Source organism: Anomaloglossus baeobatrachus, chromosome 1 (genome assembly GCF_048569485.1).
Source record: "Anomaloglossus baeobatrachus isolate aAnoBae1 chromosome 1, aAnoBae1.hap1, whole genome shotgun sequence".
NCBI classification, from domain to species: Eukaryota; Metazoa; Chordata; class Amphibia; order Anura; family Aromobatidae; genus Anomaloglossus; species Anomaloglossus baeobatrachus.
This window is the reverse complement of record NC_134353.1, coordinates 321253065-321280400: the sequence shown is the minus strand read 5'-3', so window position 1 is coordinate 321280400 and position 27336 is coordinate 321253065. Positions and strand designations below refer to the sequence as shown.

General features: G+C 51.2%; 1 protein-coding gene across 1 annotated transcript in view; it reads right to left on the bottom strand.

Annotated features, from left to right (window-relative positions):
* The window catches only part of GRSF1 (G-rich RNA sequence binding factor 1), a 53394-nt gene that overhangs the window by 21960 nt on the left and 4098 nt on the right, over window positions 1-27336 (bottom strand). Inside the window, exons 4-5 of the mRNA XM_075337368.1 lie at window positions 14385-14523; window positions 7490-7671 (exon numbers count right to left, since the gene is read on the bottom strand). Coding sequence (XP_075193483.1) covers window positions 7490-7671; window positions 14385-14523 — 321 coding nt within the window. The remainder of the gene's footprint in view (window positions 1-7489; window positions 7672-14384; window positions 14524-27336) is intronic.

Sequence of the window (27336 nt, the reverse complement as noted above, 5' to 3'; positions counted from 1 at the left end):
ACAGGAATGCCTCCTTTATAATGAACCCCCCACAAAAAAGCATATTAGAGGCACTAAATAAAATGGCCTAAAGCTCTCGAACAGGCCTGCACAACATATGGCCCACAGGTCACATTCAGCCGGCCAAAGGATGCTGTGCGGCCTGTGGAGAACCGGAAGGCTCTGGTTCTCATCTTCCTATATTTAGTTATATTCGCATCTTTCAGACGTGAATACAGTTGAATACTTGAACGATGGGTCTAGGGCAGAGGAGCGTTAGTCATCCCCTGCCCAGGAATACAGCAATGTGAGGAGATCATCATGCTGTGACCTCATTCTGTTATGGACAAGATTATGAACTATTAGGAGTATATAAGAGTTATATGAAGATATCCAAAAACCAGGATTTAGGATGGTGTTTGAACTGTGTACCACACCTACAGTATATCTGCATTCAGAAGACTCATCAGTGTGGACTCTCATGTGACAAGTGAATCATGCTGACATAGCTTAATATAAATGAGGAAATGCATTGTACATTACAGTATATTGTATATCACAGAATAAGCTCTATGATAGTTTACCCAATAGGAGATGTGCTACGTATTCTTGGCTCCTAGCCAACTAGTTCCTTTTAAATGTTTGTCCACTTCCGTATTAAACCAGTCATATTTTCTATATAGATCCGTGTCATTTCTCTGGCCTGTATGGAAGAATAGTATGCATGCTGCTATCAAATGACTCATGATTTGGATGCAGACAGGGTTAAGGTAGATGCACAATTAGATTGCATCACTGTAAATGTATGGCCTGCCTTAACAATTCCATTGCTGCTTTCCCTATGCCGCGCAGTAGAGGCGGCAAGGATGCAGCCGCAAATAGTAACTGCTCCAGGAGGAGCCGAAGATTATATATACTGTTATAGGACACCTTATGGGGCATGGGGGTGGGGAGGCGGGGCGGGGGGTAACAGTATGTGGAGGGGCAATATGGGAAATATTTTGGAGAGGTGCAGGCTGTGCAGTAAGATTATGAAGCAATGCAAGGTGGGTGAACATTACAGAACGGTGCAGGGTGTGCGGAAACATTATGGGCTAGTGCACGGTGTGCGGGAACATTATGGAGCGGTACAGGGTGTGGGGGAACATTATGGAGCGGTACAGGGTGTGGGGGAACATTATGGACTAGTGCAGGGTGTAAGGGAACATTATGGAGCGGTGCAGGGTGTGGGGGAACATTATGGACTAGTGCAGGGTGTAAGGGAACTTTATGGAGCGGTGCAAAGTGTGGGGGAACATTATGGAGCAGGGCAGGGTGTGGGGGAACATTATGGAGCAGGGCAGGGTGTGGGGGAACATTATGGAGCAATGCAGGGTGTGGGGGAACATTATGGAGCAATGCAGGGTGTGGGGGAACATTATGGAGCAGTGCAGGGTGTGGGGGAACATTATGGAGCAATGCAGGGTGTGGGGGAACATTATGGAGCAGTGTAGGGTGTGGGTGAACATTATGGAGCGGTGCAGGGTGTGGGGGAACATTATGGAGCAGTGCAGGGTGTGGGGGAACATTATGGAGCAGTGCAGGGTGTGGGGGAACATTATGGAGCAGTGCAGGGTGTGGGTGAACATTATGGAGCAATGCAGGGTGTGGGGGAACATTATGGAGCAGTGCAGGGTGTGGGTGAACATTATGGAGCGGTGCAGGGTGTGGGGGAACATTATGGAGCAATGCAGTGTGTGGGGGAACATTATTGACCAGTCCAGGATGTGCGGGAACATTATGGACCGGTGCAGAGTGTGCGGAAACATTATGGGCTAGTGCACGGTGTGCGGGAACATTATGGAGCGGTACAGGGTGTAAGGGAACATTATGGACCGGTGCAGGGTGTGGGGGAACATTATGGAGCGGTGCAGGGTGTGGGGGGAACATTATGGACTAGTGCAGGGTGTGCGGGAACATTATGGAGCGGTACAGGGTGTGGGGGAACATTATGGAGCAGTGCAGGGTGTGGGGGGAACATTATGGAGCAGTGCAGGGTGTGGGGGAACATTATGGAGCAGTGCAGGGTGTGGGGGAACATTATAGAGCAGTGCAGGGTGTGGGGGAACATTATGGAGCGGTGCAGGGTGTGGGGGAACATTATGGAGCGGTGCAGGGTGTGGGGGAACATTATGGAGCTGTGCAGGGTGTGGGGGAACATTATGGAGCGGTGCAGAGTGTGCGGAAACATTATGGGCTAGTGCACGGTGTGCGGGAACATTATGGAGCGGTACAGGGTGTAAGGGAACATTATGGACCGGTGCAGGGTGTGGGGGAACATTATGGAGCGGTGCAGGGTGTGGGGGGAACATTATGGACTAGTGCAGGGTGTGCGGGAACATTATGGAGCGGTACAGGGTGTGGGGGAACATTATGGAGCAGTGCAGGGTGTGGGGGGAACATTATGGAGCAGTGCAGGGTGTGGGGGAACATTATGGAGCAGTGCAGGGTGTGGGGGAACATTATGGAGCAGTGCAGGGTGTGGGGGAACATTATAGAGCAGTGCAGGGTGTGGGGGAACATTATGGAGCGGTGCAGGGTGTGGGGGAACATTATGGAGCGGTGCAGGGTGTGGGGGAACATTATGGAGCTGTGCAGGGTGTGGGGGAACATTATGGAGCTGTGCAGGGTGTGGGGGAACATTATGGAGCGGTGCAGGGTGTGGGGGAACATTATGGAGCAGTGCAGGGTGTGGGGGAACATTATGGAGCAGTGCAGGGTGTGGGTGAACATTATGGAGCGGTGCAGGGTGTGGGGGAACATTATGGAGCAATGCAGTGTGTGGGGGAACATTATTGACCAGTCCAGGATGTGCGGGAACATTATGGACCGGTGCAGAGTGTGCGGAAACATTATGGGCTAGTGCACGGTGTGCGGGAACATTATGGAGCGGTACAGGGTGTAAGGGAACATTATGGACCGGTGCAGGGTGTGGGGGAACATTATGGAGCGGTGCAGGGTGTGGGGGGAACATTATGGACTAGTGCAGGGTGTGCGGGAACATTATGGAGCGGTACAGGGTGTGGGGGAACATTATGGAGCAGTGCAGGGTGTGGGGGGAACATTATGGAGCAGTGCAGGGTGTGGGGGAACATTATGGAGCAGTGCAGGGTGTGGGGGAACATTATGGAGCAGTGCAGGGTGTGGGGGAACATTATAGAGCAGTGCAGGGTGTGGGGGAACATTATGGAGCGGTGCAGGGTGTGGGGGAACATTATGGAGCGGTGCAGGGTGTGGGGGAACATTATGGAGCTGTGCAGGATGTGGGGGAACATTATGGAGCGGTGCAGGGTGTGGGGGAACATTATGGAGCAGTGCAGGGTGTGGGGGAACATTATGGAGCGGTGCAGGGTGTGGGGGAACATTATGGAGCAGTGCAGGGTGTGGGGGAACATTATGGAGCAGTGCAGGGTGTGGGGGAACATTATGGAGCAGTGCAGGGTGTGGGGGAACATTATGGAGCAGTGCAGGGTGTGGGGGAACATTATGGAGCAGTGCAGGGTGTGGGGGAACATTATGGAGCAGTGCAGGGTGTGGGGGAACATTATGGAGCAGTGCAGGGTGTGGGGGAACATTATGGAGCAGTGCAGGGTGTGGGGGAACATTATGGAGCAGTGCAGGGTGTGGGGGAACATTATGGAGCAGTGCAGGGTGTGGGGGAACATTATGGAGCAGTGCAGGGTGTGGGGGAACATTATGGAGCAGTGCAGGGTGTGGGTGAACATTATGGAGCAGTGCAGGGTGTGGGGGAACATTATGGAGCAGTGCAGGGTGTGGTGAACATTATGGAGCAGTGCAGGGTGTGGGTGAACATTATGGAGCAGTGCAGGGTTTGGGGGAGCATTATAGAGCGGTGCAGGGTGTGGGGGAACATTATAGAGCAGTGCAGGGTGTGGGAGAACATTATAGAGCAGTGCAGGGTGTGGGGGAACATTTTAGAGCGGTGCAGGGTGTGGGGGAACATTATGGAGCGGTGCAGGGTGTGGGGGAACATTATGGAGCGGTGCAGGGTGTGGGGGAACATTATGGAGTGGTGTAGGGTGTGGGGGAACATTATGGAGCAGTGCTGGATGTGGGGGAACATTATAGAGTGGTGCAGGGTTTGGAGGAGTATTAATAAAGAAATGCAGAATGTGGGGGAACATCATGGAGAGTTTCAGTTTGGCTGAACATTATGGAGTGTTTAGAGTGGGTGATATTATAGAGGTTCAATGTGGAGGGCTAATATGGAGAGGGGCAGTGTGGAGGGGGATGTTTAGAGCAGGAAGCACAGCAAGAGTCAATTTATTTAGGGGCGCAGTATGGCATATACTTTTCATTATTGGGCAGTATAATCATTCTTTTATTTGTAAGGCCTTCATGTCAGGATGTGCTGAAGAAGACCGCAGAAGTGAGAAGACTGCAGAGAGGAGCTGTGGATGTGAAAAGTCATCATGGGGTCAGTACCATGATAAAAAGTTGGAGACAAAAGAGATGGGAATGACTCCAATCAGAGAAGAAGATGTCACCTATAAAAGGTACCAGGATGTAAATGAATATTTGTGATACTGACTGTCTCATCAGTATTGTGGCTCCTGTACGGTCGGCAATGTGAAGACTGATGAGGACAATTCGGGAGTTGCAGGTTCATGTGATACAAGTGAATCATGGGGCTGATCTGAAGCTGATGTTGATCCCTGTACTAAGCTCGGCGTTGTATTCCTATACTGACCGTGGTTCTGGTCAGGTAGCAATCCATAACGTGCTTCATGTTAAAACTGAAAAATACTCAAACTTAGTTTTGAGATTATGAGGAGGATTTAGTTGAGTTTCTGCTCCAAAAACTCCATGTAGGTTGGTTGTGCTCACGCAGTTTTCTTTTCTAGCAGAAACTCTCCAAATCCTTCACAAATACTCAAAACGTGGTTCTGCTGATAAGTACCCCTATCAATTTTTATTGAAGACCTTCGGATTGGTTCAATGTGGCTCTTGTACCAAAAAAAACAAAAAAAAAATGTTGTGCGCCCCTGCTCTAGAACCATAATGTGGATTAAAAAACAAAAAAAAAAATAAAATAATCAGGAAAGGAGAGACTAAAAGAAAAGTAAAAACTGCCCACTTAACCTGGTGACCGGTCCTCTCACTAGATCGGGAAAAATGTATGAATATCTAGACAGACAGTGGTATAACAAACCACAATAGATAAAAAAGAATAACTCATCTATGATGATTGCTGCATGCACTCGTAAGAACCATTATTACAAATACGTGATATCCTTGTAATGCTGATATCGAAATTTCTAGGTAAACGAGAAGATCACATTCTTTTACATTAATTCCCTAGAATTCAGGCTTATAAATAATAAAAAATAACCATGTATGGCATAGACCCATCCTCATATAAATGTAGGTATGCACAAGTTTATAGAGGATCTGTCGACAAGGCTGTAATATCTGCTCTCCTTTTAGACAAAACAGCACAAAGAAATAATAAAAAAAAAATTCTACATTAATAATAATATGCCCCTTGGCTAATAGCCAGTACAGTGACTGGAGTGCTCTCCAACGTCTAAGGCAGCGACTGACGGCTGGCTCTTCAGTATCTGTGTATACACAATAGCACTTCAATCACTGGGCAGACACCGTAATTTGGTGCAAACATCACTGATTCCGCAGACCACTCAACCTTAATGAGCTGAGGCAGCTAAAGCTATGGGGCCAATTCATTAAGACTGACATCCCACCCGCCAGTATTAACAAAGGGCCAAAGTGGAGTAAGATACGCCCATGTCAATAAAGGCATTCTGCCACCAAGTTTTTGCTAGGTAATCTGAGAGCAACATGATATATTGGCAGACAGCCAGATTCCACCAATTTGTCACTTACTAAGCTGCAGGTTGTTATTTTGATACAATAAACGGTTTTCTATGGTGCAGCTCTTTCTGTGCACAAAATGCTGAGCTCTGTATAACCTTACAAACACCACTGATTTGCAGCTGTGTACCCTGTGCATAGGCAGAAAGCTGCTAATCAATGGTGGGGATGTAACCACACAGCAGTTAACCAAGAGCCACAAGGCAACTAGTCCTGATTTTATTGAAATAGCAACTCTTGGCCTACTACATGAATAATCATCGGAATCAGGCTCTCAGCCCATACATCGAGTTGATTGCAGCAAAAACCTGCTGACAGATTCCCTTTACAAGGCACACGTGTATGTGTGTGTGTACATGTGTGTACTATATGAACATCATACTGTGGGGAAAAGAATTAAAAGGGTTTTCCCACGAACAAAGTATATGTTAATCAATAATCTTGACACATTAATAAGTTCCCAAATGGAATGTGTTGGAAAAAAAAAATTGATGTGCAGACATAATCTTATAAATGTGCCCCTGCCATGTGCTATGTAATGTCAGTGTCTGATTATACCACATCTCCTGGAGGCAAAAAAGAATACATAGACAGGACAGCATGGGATCACAGCTACTGATTACTGTGAGGTAAAACAGGTTTAAAAACCGGCAGGGAAATGTTTCACCTCATAGAAAGAATCAGCTGTGATACTATGTTGTGCCACTGCTATGTATACCCCTTAACATACCGTATTTTTCGCTTTATAAGACGCACTTTTCCTCCCAAAAATATGGGAGGAAAATGGGGGGTGCGTCTTAAAAACCGAATATAGCGGTACCTGGGGGTCCTGTCTGTGCGGCGATCGGGTGCCTGTGGCTGCATGCAAGCGGCCAGGTACTTCTGCTTGCATGCGGGCGGCAGCCGGGTACCTGTGGCTGCGTGCGGGCGGCAGCCAAGTGCTGCGTGCGGGCGGCAGCCAAGTGCTGCGTGCGGGCGGCAGCCGCCCGCACGCAAGCACAGGTACCTGGCTGCTTGCACGCAGGGTGGGTGGGCAGCCCGCTGGCTGCCACTCTGTGCGTGCAGGGCGGGTGGCTGTGCAGCAAGTTACCCAGTTTGTCCGCGGTCCCAGTTTCAAATGATGGAGCCGGGAGCGGGCGCAGATGGAGCTCTTGGATGAGAGCTCCATCTGCGCATGCGCCTCTCCAGGCGCCATCATTTGAATTGGGACTGAGGACACTGGGACACTCACTGCACCAGCCTGCTGCACGACTCGCCGCCGCCACCACGGACCCCGTGGCTCCTGCCATCCCAGACACCACTGCGTCTGCCTCCACGGACGCCACCGCACCTGCCACCACGGACCCCGCTGCCACTGACCCGCCGCACCTGCCAGCACAACCTCTGCCTCCTGTGACCCCGCTTCACAACCACTGCTTCCCCCCCTCCAGTAAGAGAACACCGGAGTATAAGATGGACCCCATTTTTCTTTTTTTTACCTTTTTTTTGTCTAATTTTGGGGTGCGTCTTATAATCCGGTGCGTTTAATAAAGCGACAAATACGGTACAAACACTAAAGGACTGAATACATTTTACTTTATAAATGTATGAAATATGGAGTAAGAGAAGAGGATCTCACCGTTCATGTGATTGTTCTCACTGACCATGTCACACTGTCTGTCTTTACTTTCATTATTAATTGTCATATCTGGGTCATAAAGTTCTTTCATGGTTGGAGCAAAAGTGACGCCTTTCCTCCTCCTAACCAGGAATCGAGCATTCTGAATTTCATTTTTTCTGCTTGGAAATATTTCAATGTACCTAAAAATAAAAAAAAGGCAGAACAATAAATAATTTAGAAAGAAATCACAAAGTGAATTTCAGTCGTCTTTATTTTATATTCGGACTTTGTTAATTGAGCGATCCGGCCTGTTTTACAGATCTAGGTGCACCAATAACGATCTGACCTATGAAATGATCACTAACAAAAAGGAAAAATGTGGGGATTGCTGTTTTTTTTTGTTTTTTTTTATCCCACCTCACAAAGGACATAAGTTTACAAATGTCCAAAAATGGTCTCAGGAAAATTCCCATAGAAGTGAACTGCCTCGGCGGTCACGCATGTGCACTGCCCCTCTATTCACAAGGCATCCGCGTAGATTATTAGGGTCTTATAGGATGCATATCATACAATTCTCTCCTAGAAATACATAGTTGTGAATGAAGGGAATTTTGTTACTTACCGTAAATTCCTTTTCTTCTAGCTCTTATTGGGAGACCCAGACGATTGGGTGTATAGCTACTGCCTCCGGAGGCCACACAAAGCATTACACTAAAAAGTGTAAGGCCCCTCCCCTTCTGGCTATACACCCCCAGTGGGATCACTGGCTCACCAGTTTTAGTGCAAAAGCAAGAAGGAGGAAAGCCAATAACTGGTTTAAACAAATTCACTCCGAGTAGAATCGGAGAACTGCAAACCGTTCAACATGAACCAACATGTGTACCCGCAAACAAACCAAAAATCCCGAAGGACAACAGGGCGGGTGCTGGGTCTTCCAATAAGAGCTAGAAGAAAAGGAATTTACGGTAAGTAACAAAATTCCCTTCTTCTTCGGCGCTCTATTGGGAGACCCAGACGATTGGGACGTCCAAAAGCTGTCCCTGGGTGGGTAAAGAAATACCTTTTATTAGAGCTGCAAGACAGCCCTCCCCTACGGGGAGGCCACCGCCGCTTGCAGGACTCTTCTACCTAAGCTGGCGTCAGCCGAAGCATAGGTATGCACCTGATAGTGCTTGGTGAAAGTGTGCAGACTCGACCAGGTAGCTGCCTGGCACACCTGTTGAGCCGTAGCCTGGTGTCGTAATGCCCAGGACGCACCCACGGCTCTGGTAGAATGGGCCTTCAGCCCTGAAGGAACCGGAAGCCCTGCAGAACGGTAGGCTTCAAGAATTGGTTCTTTGATCCATCGAGCCAAGGTGGCTTTAGAAGCCTGCAACTCCTTGCGCGGGCCAGCGACAAGGACAAAGAGTGCATCAGAGCGGCGCATGGGCGCCGTGCGGGAAATGTAGAATCTGAGTGCTCTCACCAGATCTAACAAATGTAAACCCTTTTCATACCGGTGAACCGGATGAGGGCAAAAGGAAGGTAAGGAGATATCCTGTTTAAGATGAAACGAGGATACTACCTTAGGGAGAAACTCTTGAATGGGGCGCAGCACTACCTCGTCCTGGTGGAACACCAGGAAGGGAGCCTTGGATGACAGAGCTGCCAGCTCAGACACTCGCCGAAGAGACGTGACGCAACAAGAAAAGCCACTTTCTGTGACAGGCGAGAAAAGGAAACGTCCTTCAGAGGCTCGAAAGGCGGCTTCTGGAGAGCAACTAGTACCCTGTTAAGATCCCATGGATCTAACGGCCGCTTGTACGGGGGCACGATATGACAAAACGCCCTGTAGGAACGTGCGCACCTTAGGAAGTCGTGCCAGACGCTTCTGAAAAAACACGGATAGTGCTGAGACTTGCCCTTTGAGGGAGCTGAGCGACAAGCCCTTTTCTAACCCCGATTGTAGGAAGGAAGAAAAGTAGGCAATGCAAATGGCCAGGGAGACACTCCCTGAGTAGAGCACCAGATTAAGAAAATCTTCCACGTTCTGTGGTAGATCTTAGCAGACGTGGGCTTCCTAGCCTGTCTCATGGTGGCAACGACTCCTTGGGATAATCCTGAAGACGCTAGGATCCAGGACTCAATGGCGACACAGACAGGTTCAGGGCCGCAGAATTCCAATGGAAACAAGGCCCTTGGGACAGTAAGTCTGGCCGGTCTAGAAGTGACCACGGTCGGCCGACCGTGAGATGCCACAGATCCAGGTACCACGATCTCGTCGGCCAATCTGGGGCGACGAGTATGGCGTGGCTGCAATCGGATCTGATCCAGCGTAACACTCTGGGCAAGAGTGCCAGAGGCGGGAACACATATGGGAGCCGGAACTGCGACCAATCTTGCACTAAGGCGTCTGCCGCCAGAGCTCTGTGATCGCGAGACCGTGCCATGAAGGTTGGGACCTTGTTGTTGTGCCGGGTCGACGTCCGGCCTTCCCCAGCGGCGACAGATTTCCTGAAACACGTCCGGGTGAAGGGACCATTCCCCTGCGTCCATGCCCTGGCGACTGAGGAAGTCTGCTTCCCAGTTTTCTACGCCGGGGATGTGAACTGCGGATATGGTGGAGGCCGTGGCTTCCACCCACATCAGAATTCGCCGGACTTCCTGGAAGGCTTGCCGACTGCGTGTCCCCCCTTGGTGGTTGATGTATGCCACCGCTGTGGAGTTGTCCGACTGAATTCGGATCTGCCTTCCTTCCAGCCACTGCTGGAAGGCAAGTAGGGCAAGATACACTGCTCTGATTTCCAGAACATTGATCTGAAGGGTGGACTCCTGCTGAGTCCACGTACCCTGAGCCCTGTGGTGGAGAAAAACTGCTCCCCACCCTGACAGACTCGCGTCTGTCGTGACCACCGCCCAGGACGGCGGTAGGAAGGATCTTCCCTGTGATAATGAGGTGGGAAGAAGCCACCACTGCAGAGAGTCTTTGGCCGTCTGGGAAAGGGAGACTTTCCTGTCCAGGGACGTTGACTTCCCGTCCCATTGGCGGAGAATGTCCCACTGAAGTGGGCGCAGATGAAACTGCGCCAAGGGAACTGCCTCCATGGCTGCCACCATCTTCCCTAGGAAGTGCATGAGGCGCCTTAAGGGGTGCGACTGGCCTTGAAGGAGAGACTGCACCCCTGTCTGTAGTGAACGCTGCTTGTACAGCGGAAGCTTCACTATCGCTGATAGAGTATGAAACTCCATGCCAAATACGTTAGTGATTGAGTCGGTGACAGATTTGACTTTGCAAAATTGATGATCCACCCGAAAGTCTGGAGAGTCTCCAGCGTAACATTCAGGCTGAGTTGGCATGCCTCGAGAGAGGGTGCCTTGACAAGTAGATCGTCCAAATAAGGGATCACCGAGTGTCCCTGAGAGTGCAAGACTGCTACCACTGCCGCCATGACCTTGGTGAAAACCCGTGGGGCTGTCGCCAGACCGAAGGGCAGGGCTACGGACTGAAGAAACTCGTCTTCAATAACGAAACGTAGCTAACGCTGGTGCTCTGGAGCAATCGGCACGTGGAGATACGTATCCTGATGTCTATTGATTCTAGGAAATTTCCTTGAGACATTGAGGCAATGACGGAGCGGAGGGTTTCATCCGGAACCGCCTGGCCTCCACGCGCTTGTTGAGCAGTTTTAGGTCCAGAACGGAAAGGAAAGAGCCATCCTTTTTTGGCACCACAACTAGATTGGAGGAAAACCGTGTCTTGTTCCTGAAGAGGAACAGGGATTACCACTCCTCCTGCCTGCAGAAGAGCATCGGCTCGGTGGGGAGGTGGGGACGTTCTGAAGAATCGAGTCGGAGGACGAGAACAGAACTCCGTCCTGTGCACGTGAGCACAATGTCCCTCACCCGCCGGTCTGTGACCTGTGGCAGCTAAATGTCGCCAAAGGCGGGAGAGTCTGCCATCAACCGCGGATGCGGAGAGAAAGAGAGCTGAGAGTCATGAGGAGACCGCCTTGGTAGCGGTTCCTCCAGTTGCCTTCCTTGGGCGTGGTTGAGCCCGGCCGGAATCTGAGCCCCTCTGAGGCTTTGTTGCCCTTTTGGACGAGGACAATTGGGACCTGCCCAAGCTTGGGAAGGACCGAAACCTCGACTATCCTTCCAGGACCGCATTAATAGGGTAAGTCGCAATGCAGACATTGCGAGGTTACGGACGCCCCTGCGACACAGATGTACATGTGCTCAAGACCAGCTGCGCAAGAACAGCTGAAAAGCTTAGGGTACCCATACGGCTGTGAATGCCGGAGCAACCGACACGCCGATAGCCTCATAGACAGAATTCAACCAGAGTCCATCTGTCTGTCAATGGCATCTTTAAGTGAAGTCCCATTTCCAGTGCAACTATGGCTCTAGCCGGAAGCCTGGAGATTGGAGAACCCACCTTTGGACCCTGGGTCCAGCGCTTGACCACGTCAGGGGGAAAGGGATAACGTGTATCCTTAATACGTTTGGAGAAAACGCTTATCTGGGAAGCGTGGTGTTCCTGGACTGCTTCTCTGAAGTCAGCGTGGCCAGAAAAATACTCAATATACGTTTGAGCTACTGAAATGGGACTTCTCCTGCTGTGAAGCTGACTCCTCGCTGGGGGAGCTGAGGGAGAAAGATCCAACATTCCATTGATGGACGCTATAGGATCATTCCCTATGGCGTCACCATCCGGTGTATCCGGATTGAGAGCGGTGTCAGGATCAAAGTCCTGATGAGCTACGTCTGCCTCATCATACAGAGAGTCCTCCTGGGACCCCCCCGGAGCACCGATTTTATTCCAAATGAGGGTGGCCAGGGAGCAATGAACCAGATTGCCCATGGCCTGTCTGGACTGCAAGTCTCTATCCCATGACAATATATCAGCCGAAACTGCAACTCCGTCCCTGTACTTGGACAGGGTTGACAGGTGGTTCCTTTGGCCACGTCTAGTAGAGACCCCGGCTGACCAAGTGCTACAGGGGAGCATTGCACACAATGGGGGTCAGTGCCGTGGAACAGTATCACTTGCAGTAAAAACAGCATCGAAAGCCTGTGTTGCTTAAATGCTGCTGCCGACTAGCCATCTAGGAGTATAGAGCCAAGAATGGCGACCGTACAGTGCAATGTATAGCATACAAGCATAAAGTACAATGAACACTGCAGCACATGCAATACAAGCAGCATAGAAAGCCTGTGCCTTGGCACCCCTGCTTTTCTGCTGCTGTAGACTAGCCATCTAGGGGAATATAGCCCAGAATAGCGACCGTACAGTGCAATGTATAGCATACAAGCATAAGTACAAATTAACACTGCAGCACCTGTGTGCCTCAGATATAATCAGCATAGAAAGCCTGTGTCTTAGCACCCCTGCTTTCCTGCCGCTGATGTGTCGCCATCTAAGAGGGCATATAGCCAAAAATAGCGACCTATGCAGTGTAAGCATAAAATACAAATGGACAACTGCGGTATTTAGTGGGGTCAGCACTTCAGGTGCCGCTTACCGCCCGCCTATAAGCGGGTGTGTGGTCGCCCTAGTCCTGTGCCTGGTTGCCCAGAGTCCGTTCTCTCAGCTCGGCCTGCAGGAATGGCCGCCGGCGTCCTTCTCCAGCTCGTGTGAGTAGGGGCGGGCCGTGGGCGTGCCCCAAGTCAGAGCGGGAAACCGGCGTCCCACAGTGTCCAGTGAGAGGGCTGGAGCATGTAAATAAGGCTCCAGCCCTCGGCGCTGCCGATTGTACAGCGTCTCTCCCCTACCCTGATTGACAGGGTGGGGGCGGGAACGAAGCGGAGCTAGGCCGCAAAAGCCGGGGACTGGATTTATAAGCGCCGCCGCCGTAAAAGCGCGGTCGGCGCTAAGTCCCCGGCGCACTACAAGTCCCAGCCGTGCTGCCGCTCCCGAAGCGTCCGGCGCGGTAGTTCCCAATACATAAAGTCACTCAGCTAGGCTGCAGTGACTGTAACCCTTTACTGTCCCCGGCGCACTAGCACACCCAGCAAGTCTGGAGTGTGCTGTGCCTGAGTGTACGGGGACACAGAGTACCTGAATGGTGCAGGGCCATGTCCCTGAAGGGTACCCAGCTCCGTATCCAGCAGGTTCAATGGGTCTGTGGATGGAGCCCGGCCTCAGGGCTTTGGGGCCGGTAAGATCCCACTTCACCAGAGCCCCATCAGGGGGGATGGGGAAGGAAAGCAGCATGTGGGCTCCAGCCTCCGTACCAGCAATAGGTACCTCAACCTTACAAACCGCAAGTGTGGTGAGAAGGGAGCATGCTGGGGACCCTATATGGACCCTCTTTTCTTCCATCCGATATAGTCAGCAGCTACTGCTGACTAAACAGTGGAGCTATGCGTGGATGTCTGACCTCCTTCGCACAAAGCAGAAAACTGGTGAGCCAGTGATCCCACTGGGGGTGTATAGCCAGAAGGGGAGGGGCCTTACACTTTTTAGTGTAATGCTTTGTGTGGCCTCCGGAGGCAGTAGCTATACACCCAATCGTCTGGGTCTCCCAATAGAGCGCCGAAGAAAACACCATTCATTTTATCATGTAAGGCACTGGAAAGTGGAGAAAACAAATCCAAGTGTGCTGAAATTGCAAAAAAAAAAAAAAGTGCAATTTCACACTTTATTTTTTTTTAATTTATCATGTTCACTATTTGGTAAAACTGACCCCGAAACATGATTCTCCAGGTCAGTATGAGTTTGTAGATACCAAATATGCCACCCGTGGCTGTTAAGAGTCACATGATGGCTGATTAAATCAGCCATCATGTGCGGGAAAGATGCAGGCTTGGACACGACATTTGACGTACCATTACGTCATAGCTCGTGAAGGGGTTAAACCCCTTTAAGCAATCTAATGGAAACATGTACCCCATCAATGCACTACTAATATGTAAAGCATAGGCGTAACGTTACCTGCTGCCTATTTCTTGCTTGTGTCTCAGAAGTGCTTGTTCTGCATGTTCTTCGGAAATGAAGTGCACGAACGCCTCCCCTGACTTGCGCCCTCTCTGGTCAAACACAAAGGTTATGCCTTCATCGGCTATACTTAGACCTGTAAGGACAAGCGCGTGCATCAGTAAGACAAAGACCAGTGAACATACACCACCTATTTTAACCCTTCCATGGCCATCCATTTCTTGTACATTCGCCTATACCTGCCCCTTTTCCAAAAGCCATAACATTTTCAAATTTGCTATTGCCATATGCAGGACAAGTTAAAAGTTTTTACTAATGCTATTCCTTTTTCCATATAAAGCACTGAAAAAAAAAAAAAGAAGAAAAACATCCAAGGGAGATGAAAAGGTAAAGAAAAAAAAAATGGCGCCGTTATTTTTTGTGTTCTGTTATTGTGGCGTTTATTATGCGGTAATAATTATTCTTCAGGTTGGTATGATCACAGCAATGCTAAACTTGCAACATTTATATAAGTGGTGGCAAAAAAAAAAATAGGAATTTGTAAAAAGAAAAAAAAAAAAAGTTTGGGGGTTTGTGCCGCTATTTTATAACACCTGCAAACATTTTCATTTTTCTATTGATGGAGTCAAGTGCGGGATTAATATTTGTATGAGGCGCTAACACTTTGAAGTAACAAGGTTTTGATTGCTTTTTAGGGAGCTGCAAAGATTTAAAAATAAAAAAAAATTCTATCATTTTGATTTTTTTACAACACTTATTGAATGGCTAAAAGGGAATCTGTCACCACATTTTTGCCCCCTAATCTGAAAGCAGCATAATGTAGGGGCTGATTCCAGCGATGTGTCACTTACTGGGCTGCTGAGTGTAGCGGTTATAAAAATGACATTTTTGTGTACTCACCGTAAAATGTCTTCCTTGGAGCCTTTCATTGGGGGACACAGACATTGGGTTATATGGTGTCTCCAGGGGAGGCGTGACACTAGATTTGCAAAAGTGTTAGCTCCTCCCCCCACAGCATATAACCCTAGCTAGGCAGGAAACTAGCTCAGTTTGGTGTAAAAGCAGTAGGAGAAGGACAACCAAAACCACAAGGGTGGGAGCTGTGTCCCCCAATGAAAGGCTCCAAGGAAGACATTTTACGGTGAGTACACAAAAATGTCATTTCCTTTCTCGCCTTTTCATTGGGGGACACAGACAGTGGGACGTCCCAAAGCAGTCCCTGGGTGGGAACTTAACTATTACAGTGTAGAACATCAGCCTAAGAGCTGACTAACGACTGCAACTGCAGTGAACACATCAAAACACTGTAAAAAAAACCGAGCAGTGGCCACTTATAAATGGGCCACTGCCGCCTGAAGGACTTGTCTTCCAAGAGCAGCATCCGCGGAGGCATGCGTATGCACTCTGTAGAATTTTGTAAACATGTGCACACTGGACCAGGTAGCAGCCTTGCAAAGTTGGGCCGCCGAAGCCTGATGGCGGATAGCCCAGGAGGCACCCACTGCTTGTGTAGAGTGGGCCTGCACAGATTGAGGGGGAACGATACCTCGTGCTTTGTAAGTTTCACAGATGGCAGTCCTGATCCATCGAGAAATCGTGGATTTGGAAGCCCGGTCGCCCTTTTTGTGTCCTTCTGAGAGGACTAAAAGGGCATCGGACTTGCGCAACGGCGCTGTTCTGGAGATGTAGATCTGCAGAGCCCTGACAAGATCGAGAGTGTGAAGGGCTTTCTCAAAAGGAGTGGACCGAGGCCGGGCAGAATGACGGCAACACAATGTCCTCGTTCAGGTGGAAAGAGGATACAACCTTCGGAAGGAAGGCGGGGGAAGGCCGAAGGACCACCTTATCATGATGGAAGATCAGGTAAGGTGAGCGACAGGACAGAGCTGCCAGTTCGGACACTTGCCTGATAGAGGTAATAGTGACTAAAAAGGCAACTTTCCAAGACAGCCGTTGAAGAGAGATTTCTCTCAAGGGTTCGAAAGGAGGAAGCTGAAGAGCTCCAAGAACTAAATTCAGATCCCAGGGATCTAAGGGGTGACGATAAGGGGGGACCAAATGCGCCACCCCTTGAAGAAAGGTACGGACCTGAGGGCGAGAAGCCAGCCGCTTCTGGAAAAAAATTGACAAGGCAGAAACTTGTCCTTTAAGGGTATTGAGAGCAAGACCCGAGTCCATACCGTCTTGCAAAAAGGCAAGAACATTAGGGATTGAAAAGGTATGGGGCGATCGATTATGACGGTCACACCAGAACAGATAGGTCTTCCAGGTCCTGTGATAAATGCTGGCGGAGGAAGGCTTGCGAGCATTAAGCATGGTATGAACTACCCTGGAAGAAAGACGCGACTTGGCTAGAATCAAGGATTCAAGCACCACGCCGTCAAATGCAGCTGTGCTGTATTCTGGTGGAATATTGGACCTTGCGACAGAAGATCCGGGCGGTCATGAAGACGCCAGGGAGTGTCGCCGAGAAGGTGGAGGAGCTCTGGAACCAGGCTCTTCTGGGCCAGTCCGGGGCCACGAGGATCACCGGGATTCCCTCCGCTTTGATTTTCTTGATTACTCTCGGAATGAGAGGGAACAGGAGGAAAACGTATGGCAGGCGAAACTGCGACCACGGGAGGACTAGAGCGTCGGAGCCGAGCACTAGCGGGTCTCTCGACCGGGATACGAAGGGATGTACTTTGGCGTTTAGCCGAGACTCCATGAGGTCCACATCTGGGAGCCCCCAACGAAGAGTGATCTGATGGAACACCTAGTCGTGGAGGGACCATTCCCCTGCCGCTAGACCTTGCCTGCTGAGAGTCTGCGGCCCAGTTCTCTATCCCCGGAATATGGACAGCTGAAATAATGGGAATGTGCATCTCTTCCCAAAGAAGAATCCTGGAGACTTCTTTCATCGCTGCCCTGCTGCGAGTTCCTCCTCGACGGTTGACTTAAGCCACAGCCGTGGCATTGTCTGACTGGATCCGAACCGGGAGGCCCAGAAGCAAGGGTTGAAAGGTCTGAAGGGCCAGAAATATGGCCCTGATCTCCAGAACGTTGATATGAAGGGATCGCTCGGGGTGAGACCAGCGTCCATGAGCAGTGTGGTGGAGAAACACCGCCCCCCAGCCTAACAGGCTGGCATCTGTCGTGACTACGTGCCAGTGGACAGGGCAGAAGGACTTCCCCTGAGATACGGATGAGACCTGAGTCCACCAGACGAGGGAGCTGAGGGCAGTCCGAGATAAGCGGACTGACCGGTCTAGAGAGGCTGGATTCTTGTCCCAAGAGGACAGAAGATCCAATTGCAGAGGGCGCAAATGGAATTGGGCAAACGACACGGCTTCCATGACTGCTACTATCTTGCCTAACACTCATCCCACTCCGGAGGTATGTGTAACGGCGGGAGCGGAGGGATTGAGCGGCCTGGATCAGGAAAGACCTCTTGTCTTCTGGAAGAAAAACCCCAGGCCTGAACCGTGGCTATCAGCATACCTAAAAAGGTGATGCGCTGATGAGGAATGAGGGATGACTTGTTTAAGTTGAGAAGCCACCCTAGCCTTGAGAGCGTGTCTGGGCAAATTTGCACGCTTTCTGAGCAAAGTTGAAGAGAGCTTGTCCAAATAAGAAACGACCAGGACGCCTCTGGAGTGTAAAATGGACATGACGGCTGTCATGACCTTTGTGAAGACCCGAGGCGCAGTAGCCAGTCCAAAGGGAAGGGCCCTGAATTGGAAATGACGGTGTCCTACGGCAAAACGAAGGAACCCTTGATGCGATACACATATGGGAATGTGTAAATAAGCATCTTGAATGTCTATGGAAGCTAGGAATTCTCCCGGTTCCATAGCAGCTAGTACTGCTCTCCATGACTCCATTTGGAAGGTCCGAATCCGTACGGACCTGTTTAGCCTTTTGAGGTCCAGGATAGGACGGACAGAGCCATCTTTTTTGGGGACGACAAAGAGGTTTGAATAGAAGCCTTTGCCGCGCTGTTCCAGGGGCACTGGAATGATAACGTTTGCTTTTTGCACAGAGGCTATGGCCTGACATAAGGCCTGGCTTTGCGTTGTGGACATTGGAAGCCGAGAACGCAGAAACCTGTTGGCCGGTAGGGAATGGAAATCGATCTTGTAACCTGAGGTGACGATTTCTCGAACCCAAGCATCGCGAGTATGGTCTAGCCAAATATCCCAAAAAAGCAGAAGCCGCCCTCCAACAGGAGTCGGTTCTGAGGGGTACCCGGCGTCATGCTGAAGGGGCCTTCGCGGGGCGAGGTCCCTTGGGTTTAGATTGCCTGGAGTGGGAACGCCAGGAAAAGACCCTTGAGTGACCGGATCCCCGATCTGAGCGTTGCGACGACCCCTGTGATGGTTTTTGGGGGGGCGGGCCGAAAGGACTGCCTGCGCCAAGAAGACTTTAAAACTTGTGGATACAGGCCACTTTTGTGGTAGAATGGTACTTTTACCACCCGTCATCTCAGATATAAGCTTGTCCAGGGATTCTCCAAACAGACGAAGACCCTGGAAGGGGAGTGTGGACAGGGACTTCTTGGAGGCACTGTCCGCATTCCATATCTTTAGCCACAGGACTCTGCGCGGAAAAACAGCATTGGCTGCCGTTAGGGCTGACAAACTAGCTGCATCTAAGGAGCCGTGAAGCAAGTAATTAGAGGCTAGAGAGAACAAATCAAGAATCTCAAGAGCCTCTGGAGGAATATTGCAAGAGCGAAGCAACTTGCGCAAGTTCCTACTCCACACACTCATAGCTTTCGCCACCCATGTCAAGGCAAACAGGGGGCGCAGAGAGGAGCCTGAAGCCTGGAAAATAGATGTGACCGCAGCATCAACTGCGTGGTCGGACAAGTCCTTGAGAGACACGGTGTCTGAGACAGACATAACCGTGTGTTTAGCCAGTCTGGATACTGGCGGATCCACAACGTGGGGTACCGACCAGGGCTTAATCATTTCTGATGGAAAGGGATAAGCGAATGAAGAGGAGGATTTTTTATTAAACCTCCTATCAGGGTGATCCCACCGGTTAGATATGATTTGATGAAAAATCGGATCCTGGGCAAAGGACTTAGGAGGCTTCTTGGCCCGCTTGATTGCCGACTGAGAAGTCGGGTCCGAAGGCTGATCAGAAATCGACAGAGTGATTGACAGCCGAAATTAATGTGTCTTCCATATGTCTAGACTCAGAAGGGACATATGAACCAGAGTCAGAGTCTTGGGAATCGTGACTACTAAAGGTCACGGAGCCTGAGTCAGACTGATCATCGTCCGAGTCGGACGAGACGTAACGGTCGCAATGGCGCCTTTTGGAGACAGCCTTTTTACGTACTGGGAACGAGACACCAGACGAAGGCGGGCTCCTCTGAGGGAGCTGAGCCGGGAGGAGGCTGTGGGAGCCTGTGGAAGGCTGGGATATCTGAGCGGCCAGGTCATCTAACCTCTTAGACATAAGAAGAGCCCAGGCAGGAATAACGTCATCAGACTGGGGTACTGCCTGGATAGTGGCCGCAGCCAAATCCACAGACTGCACGACCTCCTGGTCCGGCAGCGGAGGCTGTTGTGACACTGTAGTAGGGGCATCGCAGCCCCGGCATAGTGGATAGCTTTGGCCATTAGAAAACGAGCATCCACAGGTGGTCCAAGCATAGTACAGGTCCATAGAGGACGCCTGGGAAGCTTTATCACCCTTGCGGTTACGCATGTCAGCAACAGTTCCACAATAAGTACAGTGAGCCTCTAGCAGTATTATAAAGGGACTGCTGTGGGTGAGGAGCTGCTAGCAGTATTATAAATGACTGCTATGCAGAGCCGGTAAATACCGAGTAAAGTAGCACACCCTGTCAAACAGTCGGTATATACCTACAGGCACAGTTAGTATATACTGCTAAAAGCCGATATACACCGCCAGAAAGACAGCGATATACCACTGAGCAGAGCGGTAAATAGTGCTGCAGAATCGCAGAGCCAAGGAGGCGATCTCACCGGTATCTGCTCCCCACATGTAATGGCGTCCAGTGTTCTCTGGCAGCATGGAGGGGAGAGACGGCTCACTTGAGGGAGCGGCTTCTAGAGCAGTGGAGGGGGCGTTGCTAGAATGCAGGCCGACGCCGGGAGCTAAATTAATGATGCTTCCCCGGGATCAAGGCCTGCATCGCCCCACCGGCGCCGTTCCAGGCGGCGGTTTGAATGTAGGGGACAGATGACTCGTCGTCTCCCTACCTGCCCCTGGCTCCGTCTGAAGACGCGTCGGTCCTGGGATGCAGGGATCTCGGGGACGCATCTTCGCCTCAAGGCTGAAGCAGGTCCTCGGTTCTGCTCAGCCCTCTGGAGCTAGCTACCTTGGTGTGAGGTGCTTCCAGGGAGCCTGGAGGGGTACGCAGACCCGACCACTTGGGCGCGAGGGAAGACTGACGGCTTGTGCACGCCAGGTTTCCTCTGCCCGTACATGGGGGGAACGGGGGTGGCAGGGCACCCTGGTATTGCCCCTATCAAAAATAGAATGAATAAGAAAAGAAAAACAAAATAAAGAAGGGAATTTTGTTTACTTACCGTAAATTCCTTTTCTTCTAGCTCCAATTGGGAGACGAAGACAATTGGGTGTATAGCTTCTGCCTCCGGAGGCCACACAAAGTATTACACTTTAAAAAGTGTAACCCCTCCCCTCTGCCTATACACCCTCCCGTGCATCACGGGCTCCTCAGTTTTGGTGCAAAAGCAGGAAGGAGGAAACTTATAAATTGGTCTAAGGTAACTTCAATCCGAAGGATGTTCGGAGAACTGAAACCATAACCAAGAACAATTCAATCTGAACAACATGTGTACACAAAGAACTAACAGCCCGAAGGGAACAGGGGCGGGTGCTGGGTCTCCCAATTGGAGCTAGAAGAAAAGGAATTTACGGTAAGTAAACAAAATTCCCTTCTTCTTTGTCGCTCCATTGGGAGACCCAGACAATTGGGACGTCCAAAAGCAGTCCCTGGGTGGGTAAAAGAATACCTCGGTAAAAAGAGCCGTAAAACGGCTCCTTCCTACAGGTGGGCAACCGCCGCCTGAAGGACTCGCCTACCTAAGCTGGCATCTGCCGAGCGTAGGTATGCACTAGATAGTGCTTCATGAAGGCGTGCAGACTCAACCAGGTAGTCGTCTGACACACCTGCTGAGCCGTAGCCTGGTGCAGCAACGCCCAGGACGCACCCACGGCTCTGGCAGAATGGGCCTTCAGCCCCGAAGGAACCGGAAGCCCAGCAGAACGGTAGGCTTCAAGAATTGGTTCCTTGATCCACCGAGCCAAGTTGACTTGGGAGCTTGTGACCCTTTACGCTGGCCAGCGACAAGGACAAAGAGTGCATCCGAGCGGCGAAGGGGCGCCGTACGGGAAATGTAGAGAGTCTGAGTGCTCTCACCAGACCTAACAAGTGCCAATCCTTTTCACGTTGGTGAACCGGATGAGGACAAAAAGAAGGTAAGAAGATATCCTGATTGAGATGAACAGAGGATACCACCTTCGGGGGAAATTCCGGAACCGGACGCAGAACCACCTTGTCCTGGTGAAACACCAGGAAGGGGGGCTTTGCATGACAGCGCTGCTATGTCAGACACTCTGCGGAGTGACGTGACTGCCACTAGGAAGACCACCTTCTGCGAAAGGCGTGAAAGAGAATATCCCTCATTGGCTCGAAGGGTGGTTTCCGAAGAGCCGGTATCACCCTGTTCCGATCCCAGGGTTCTAGCCGGCGCTTGTAAGGAAGGACTATGTGGCAAACCCCCTGCAGGAACGTGCGTACCTGAGGGAGTCTGGCTAGACGCTTCTGAACAAAAAAAAAAAAAAAACACAGAAAGCGCCGAAACTTGTCCCTTAAGGGAACCGAGAGACAACCCCTTTTCCATTCCGGATTGAAGGAAGGACAGAAAGTGGGCAAGGTGAATGGCCAGAGAGTAAAACTCTGATCAGAGCACCAGGATAAGAAAATCTTCCACGTCCTGTGGTAGATCTTGGCGGACGTTGGTTTCCTGGCCTGTCTCATAGTGGCAATGACCTCTTGAGATAACTCTGAAGACGCTAGGATCCAGGATTCAATGGCTACGCAGTCAGGTTGAGGGCCGCAGAATTCAGATGGAAAAAACGGCCCTTGAGACAGCAAGTCTGGCCGGTCTGGTAGTGTCCACGGTTAGCCTACCGTGAGATGCCACAGGTCCGGGTACCACGACCTCCTCGGCCAGCGAGGATGGCGCGGCGGCAGTCGGATCTGATCTTGCGTAACACTCTGGGCAGCATCGCCAGAGGGGGAAATACGTGAGGCAGTGGAAACTGCGACCAATCCTGAACTAATGCGTCTGCCGCCAGAGCTCTGTGATCTTGAGAACGTGCCATGAATGCCGGGACCTTGTTGTTGTGCCGGGACGTCAATAGGTCGACGTCCAGCTTCCCCAGCGGCAACAAATCTCTGAAACACGTCCGGTCGAAGAGACCGTTCCCTGTGTCCATGCCCTGGCGACTGAGAAAGTCTGCTTCCCAGTTTTCTACGCCCGGGATGTGAGCTGCGGAGATGGTGGAGGCTGTGGCTTCCACCCACAGCAGAATCCGCCGGACTTGCTGGAAGGCTTGCCGACTGCTTGTGCCGCCTTGGCGGTTGATGTATGCCACCGCCGTGGCGTAGTCCGACTGAATTCGGATCTGCCTATCTTCCAGCCATGGCTGGAACGCTTTTAGGGCTAGACACTGCCCTTCCCTCCAGAACATTGATCTGTAGGGAGGACTCTGCTGAGTACATGTACCCTGAGCCCTGTGGCGGAGGAAGACCCCCTGACATACTCGCGTCCGCCGTGACCACAGCCCAGGATGTGGGCAGGAAGGACTTTTCCTTCGAGAAGAAGTGGGAAGAAGCCGCCCCTGAAGGGAGGCCTTGGCTGCCCGAGAAGGAGCAACGTTCCTGTCGAGGGACGCTGTTCCATTTGTGGAGAAAGTCCCATTGAAGTGGGCGCAGATGAATCTGCGCAAACGGAGCTGCCTCCATTGCTGCCACCAACTTCTCTAGGAAATGCATGAGGCGCCTCAAAGGGTGTGACTAGGCTCGAAGGAGCGATTGCACCCCTGTCTGTAGTGAACGCTGTTTGTCCAGCGGAAGCTTCACTATCGCTGAGAGAGTATGAAACTCCATGCCGAGATATGTCAGTGATTGTGCCGGTGTCAATTTTGACTTTGGGAAAATTGACGAACCACCCGAATCTCTGGAGAGTCTCTAGAACAATGTTCAGGCTGTGATGCCATGCCACCCGAGAGGGGGCCTTGACCAGTACATTGCCTGAGATAGTAGGACCGCTAGGCGCAGCGCAGGAAGCGCTGATATTCTGGTACAATCGGCACGTGGAGATAAGTATCCCTGATGTCGATTGACGCTAAGAAGCCTCCTTGGGCCATCAAGGGCGATGGCAAGCGGAGAAATTCCATCCGGAACCGTCAGGTTCCCTGTCCATTGAGCAGTGTGAAGTCCAGAACGAGCCGGAGTGATCCGTCCTATCTGGTACCACGAACAAGCTGGAGTAAAAAGCCGCGACTACGTTCTTGAAGGGGAACGAGGATCGCAACTCCTCCTGCTTTTGGAGTGTTCACCGCCTGGAAACGTGCCTCGGCTCGCTCGGGGGACGGAGATGCTCTGAAGCAACGAGTCGGAGGACGAGAACTGAGCTCTATCCTGTGACCGTAAGACAGAATGCCTCCTACATCGGTCTTGGCCATGTGGGGACCACTCCCCTGACCTGGATGCAGAAAAGGTTCTCTGTGCACGGCGGAGGATGAAAATACCACCGCCTGAAACGTCAAAGACGCTAATTGCGGAGCACCGGAAGACCGAATTGATCTCAGACAGAGCAGCTGAGATAGCCTGGAGTGCCCACCCCTGCAAAGGCTGGGGCAACGGACGCGCCTATGGCTTCATAGATGGATCTCATTAGGAGTTCTATCTGTCTGTCCGTGGCATTCTTGAGCGTGGACTCGCCAGCCACTGCTACTACTGATCTAGCCGCCAGTCAAGAGGCTGGAGGGCACCTTATGACACTGAGCCCAAGCCTTAACAACGTCAGAGGGGAAGGGACAACGTGTGTTATAAGGCGTTCAGTAAAACGCTTGTCCGGGAAGGTGTGCTTCTGGACAGTATCTGTGAAGCCTTAAGAGCCACGTCCGGACAGAGTCCTGGGTTGCGACCTCCGCCCCATCCTCTAGAGGGTCCTCAAGCTGAGACCCTTGGAGAAGTCGGGGAAGATTCCAAGCAAGGCTGCTTAGCCGGACTGGGACTGCGGTTCGTGCTGGAGTTCACCACGTAATAACTAGAGGCCACCCCAGGAACACGCTTCGTCGCAGACCGAAAGAGGCCTGGGGCGATCCCGCAGTGCCCGGGGCCTGTGTAAGGGGCCGGTCTGGACTGCAAACTCCTAGTCTCTTAGCCGACCATTTGTCCATAGCCTGAGACATGGATAGTGAAAATGGCCCAGAGAGTTTCTCAGCAAAAACTGCAACTCTGTCCCTGCCGCCTGGACAGGGAACGCCGGCGGAGCTCAACCAGTGCCCCCGTCTCCGGCTGAGCGAGTGCCCGATGGCCCGAGCAATGTTCACAGTGACCACTGAGGATACATATGTACAGCCGAACTGTGAAACTGCATACAAACATTATATATCCATATATACAGTTCATCACATATACAGTTCATCACTCTAGGGGGCCCAGCATCGAGAAGAAACCCCCTGGTGTACCGACCCTGAAGCAGTATGTGCTGCTGAAAATATGGCTGTCGGCGTATACAGTGGAGGGGGGAGCCGTGGGCATAACCCCAAAAGTGCAGGAATCTGGTACCCTGAGTGAAAAGTGAGGGGGGCGGAGGACACCAAGTGTGCTCCAGCCCTCACTGCTAGCCTCCGACTGACCGTCCCGCCCTTCCCCCTGACTGGCAGGGCCAGGGACGGGAGTTTAAGGCGCTAGGCCGCAAAAGCCGGGAGCTAAAGTTACAGACCGCGGCCGGCAAGCAGGCGCGGTGGTCGCCAAGTCTGAGGCCAAGGTGCTCTCTGCACCGTCCCCAAGGGGACACTGAGTAGCTTGCGGGGATCAGCGTGCTTAGTGAGGGGGGCGGAGGACAGCGAAGTGTGCTCCGGCCCTCACTGTCGGCGTCAGCCCGACTGTGTCGCCCTTCCCCCTGACTGGCAGGTCCGGGGGCGGTTTAATGATTGAACAGTGCCCGGGCTGAATCACCAGCCTGGACTGTACGGCTTCTCCAGTAGTAGCCAAAAATGCACAGTGCGACCATACAGTGTAAATCAAGCATACAAGTATTATATATATATATATATATATATATATATATATATATATATATATATATATATATATATATATATATATATATATATATATATATATATATATATATATATATATATATATATATATATTACACTTCGGCACTCAGTGGGGCCAGCACCTCAGGTGCTGCTTACCGACCGCACAAGCGGTTGTGTGATCACCAGAATCCCTGCCTAGGCCTCCCAGTGTTGTCTCTCCTCTCCAGGGTCAGAATTGCTGACAGGAATGGCTGCCGGCGTTCTGTGGGGAGGAGGGGGCCGTGGGCGTGCCCTAGAAAGTGCGGGAATCTAGTTCCCCACTGTGCTGAGTGAGGGGGGAGGAGGATACAGAGTATGCTCCAGCCCTCAGCACTGACGTCTTGTGCAGCGTCCCGCCCTTCCCCTGACTGGCAGGCCTGTGGGCGGGAATAAGCGAAACTAGGCCGCAAAAGCCGGGGACTAAAGTTATAAGCGCGGCCGGCATATAAGCGCGGCCGGCGCGGTAGTCCCCGGCGCACTAACACACCCAGCAGTGCTGCAGTGTGTATGGCACAAGCGCTCCATGCGCGGTCCCCACGGGGACACAGAGTACCTCACAGTAGCAGGGCCTTGTCCCTGATGATACTCGGCTCCTATCCAGCAGATTCCCCAGGGGCTGCGGAGGGAGCACGGTCCCAGTGCCTGGAGACCGATTAGGATCCCACTTCACCCAGAGCCCTATAGGGATGGGGAAGGAAAACAGCATGTGGCTCCTGCCTATGTACCCGCAATGGGTACCTCAACCTTAACAACACCGCCGACCAGAGTGGGGTGAGAAGGGAGCATGCTGGGGGCCCAATATGGGCCCTCTTTTCTTCCATCCGACCTAGTCAGCAGCTGCTGCTGACTAAGATGTGGAGCTATGCGTGGATGTCAGCCTCCTTCGCACAAAGCATGAAAACTGAGGAGCCCGTGATGCACGGGAGGGTGTATAGCAGAGGGGAGGGGTTTACACTTTTAAGTGTAATACTTTGTGTGGCCTCCGGAGGCAGAAGCTATACACCCAATTGTCTGGGTCTCCCAATGGAGCGACAAAGAAAAGTAAAAATAAGCTGGCCTGAGACACCTCTGGTGGAGCTCAGTCCAGACATGTTAGCCTCTCCGCTGACACTAGGAAAAACTGAGCTAGTTTCCTGCCTAGCTAGGGTATATGCTGTGGGGGGAGGAGCTAACACTTTTGCAAATCTAGTGTAACGCCTCCCCTGGAGACACCATAATACCCACTGTGTCCCCCAATGAAAAGGCGAGAAAGGAATCACTCTTTAATCAGCAGTAGATCATCATTACAGGACTACTTGGCATGCTGCAGGTAGTCCAGCATATTCATGAGCTCTGTATAACTGCTAAATCTGCAGCAGAGAAAACATTTATTTTATCAAAATGACAGCAAACAACTAAGTAAGTGACACATCGCTGGAATCGGAGTTTCTGTCCCTACATTATGCTGCTCAGATGGGGGAGGAAAAAACCTGGTGACAGATTGCCTTTAAATATGGTGACAGATCAGAATTTAACAAATGAACCGATACCAAGTAGGTCTATTTTCTAATTTTTAAGCTGGGAATAGGGCTGATTTGAATTA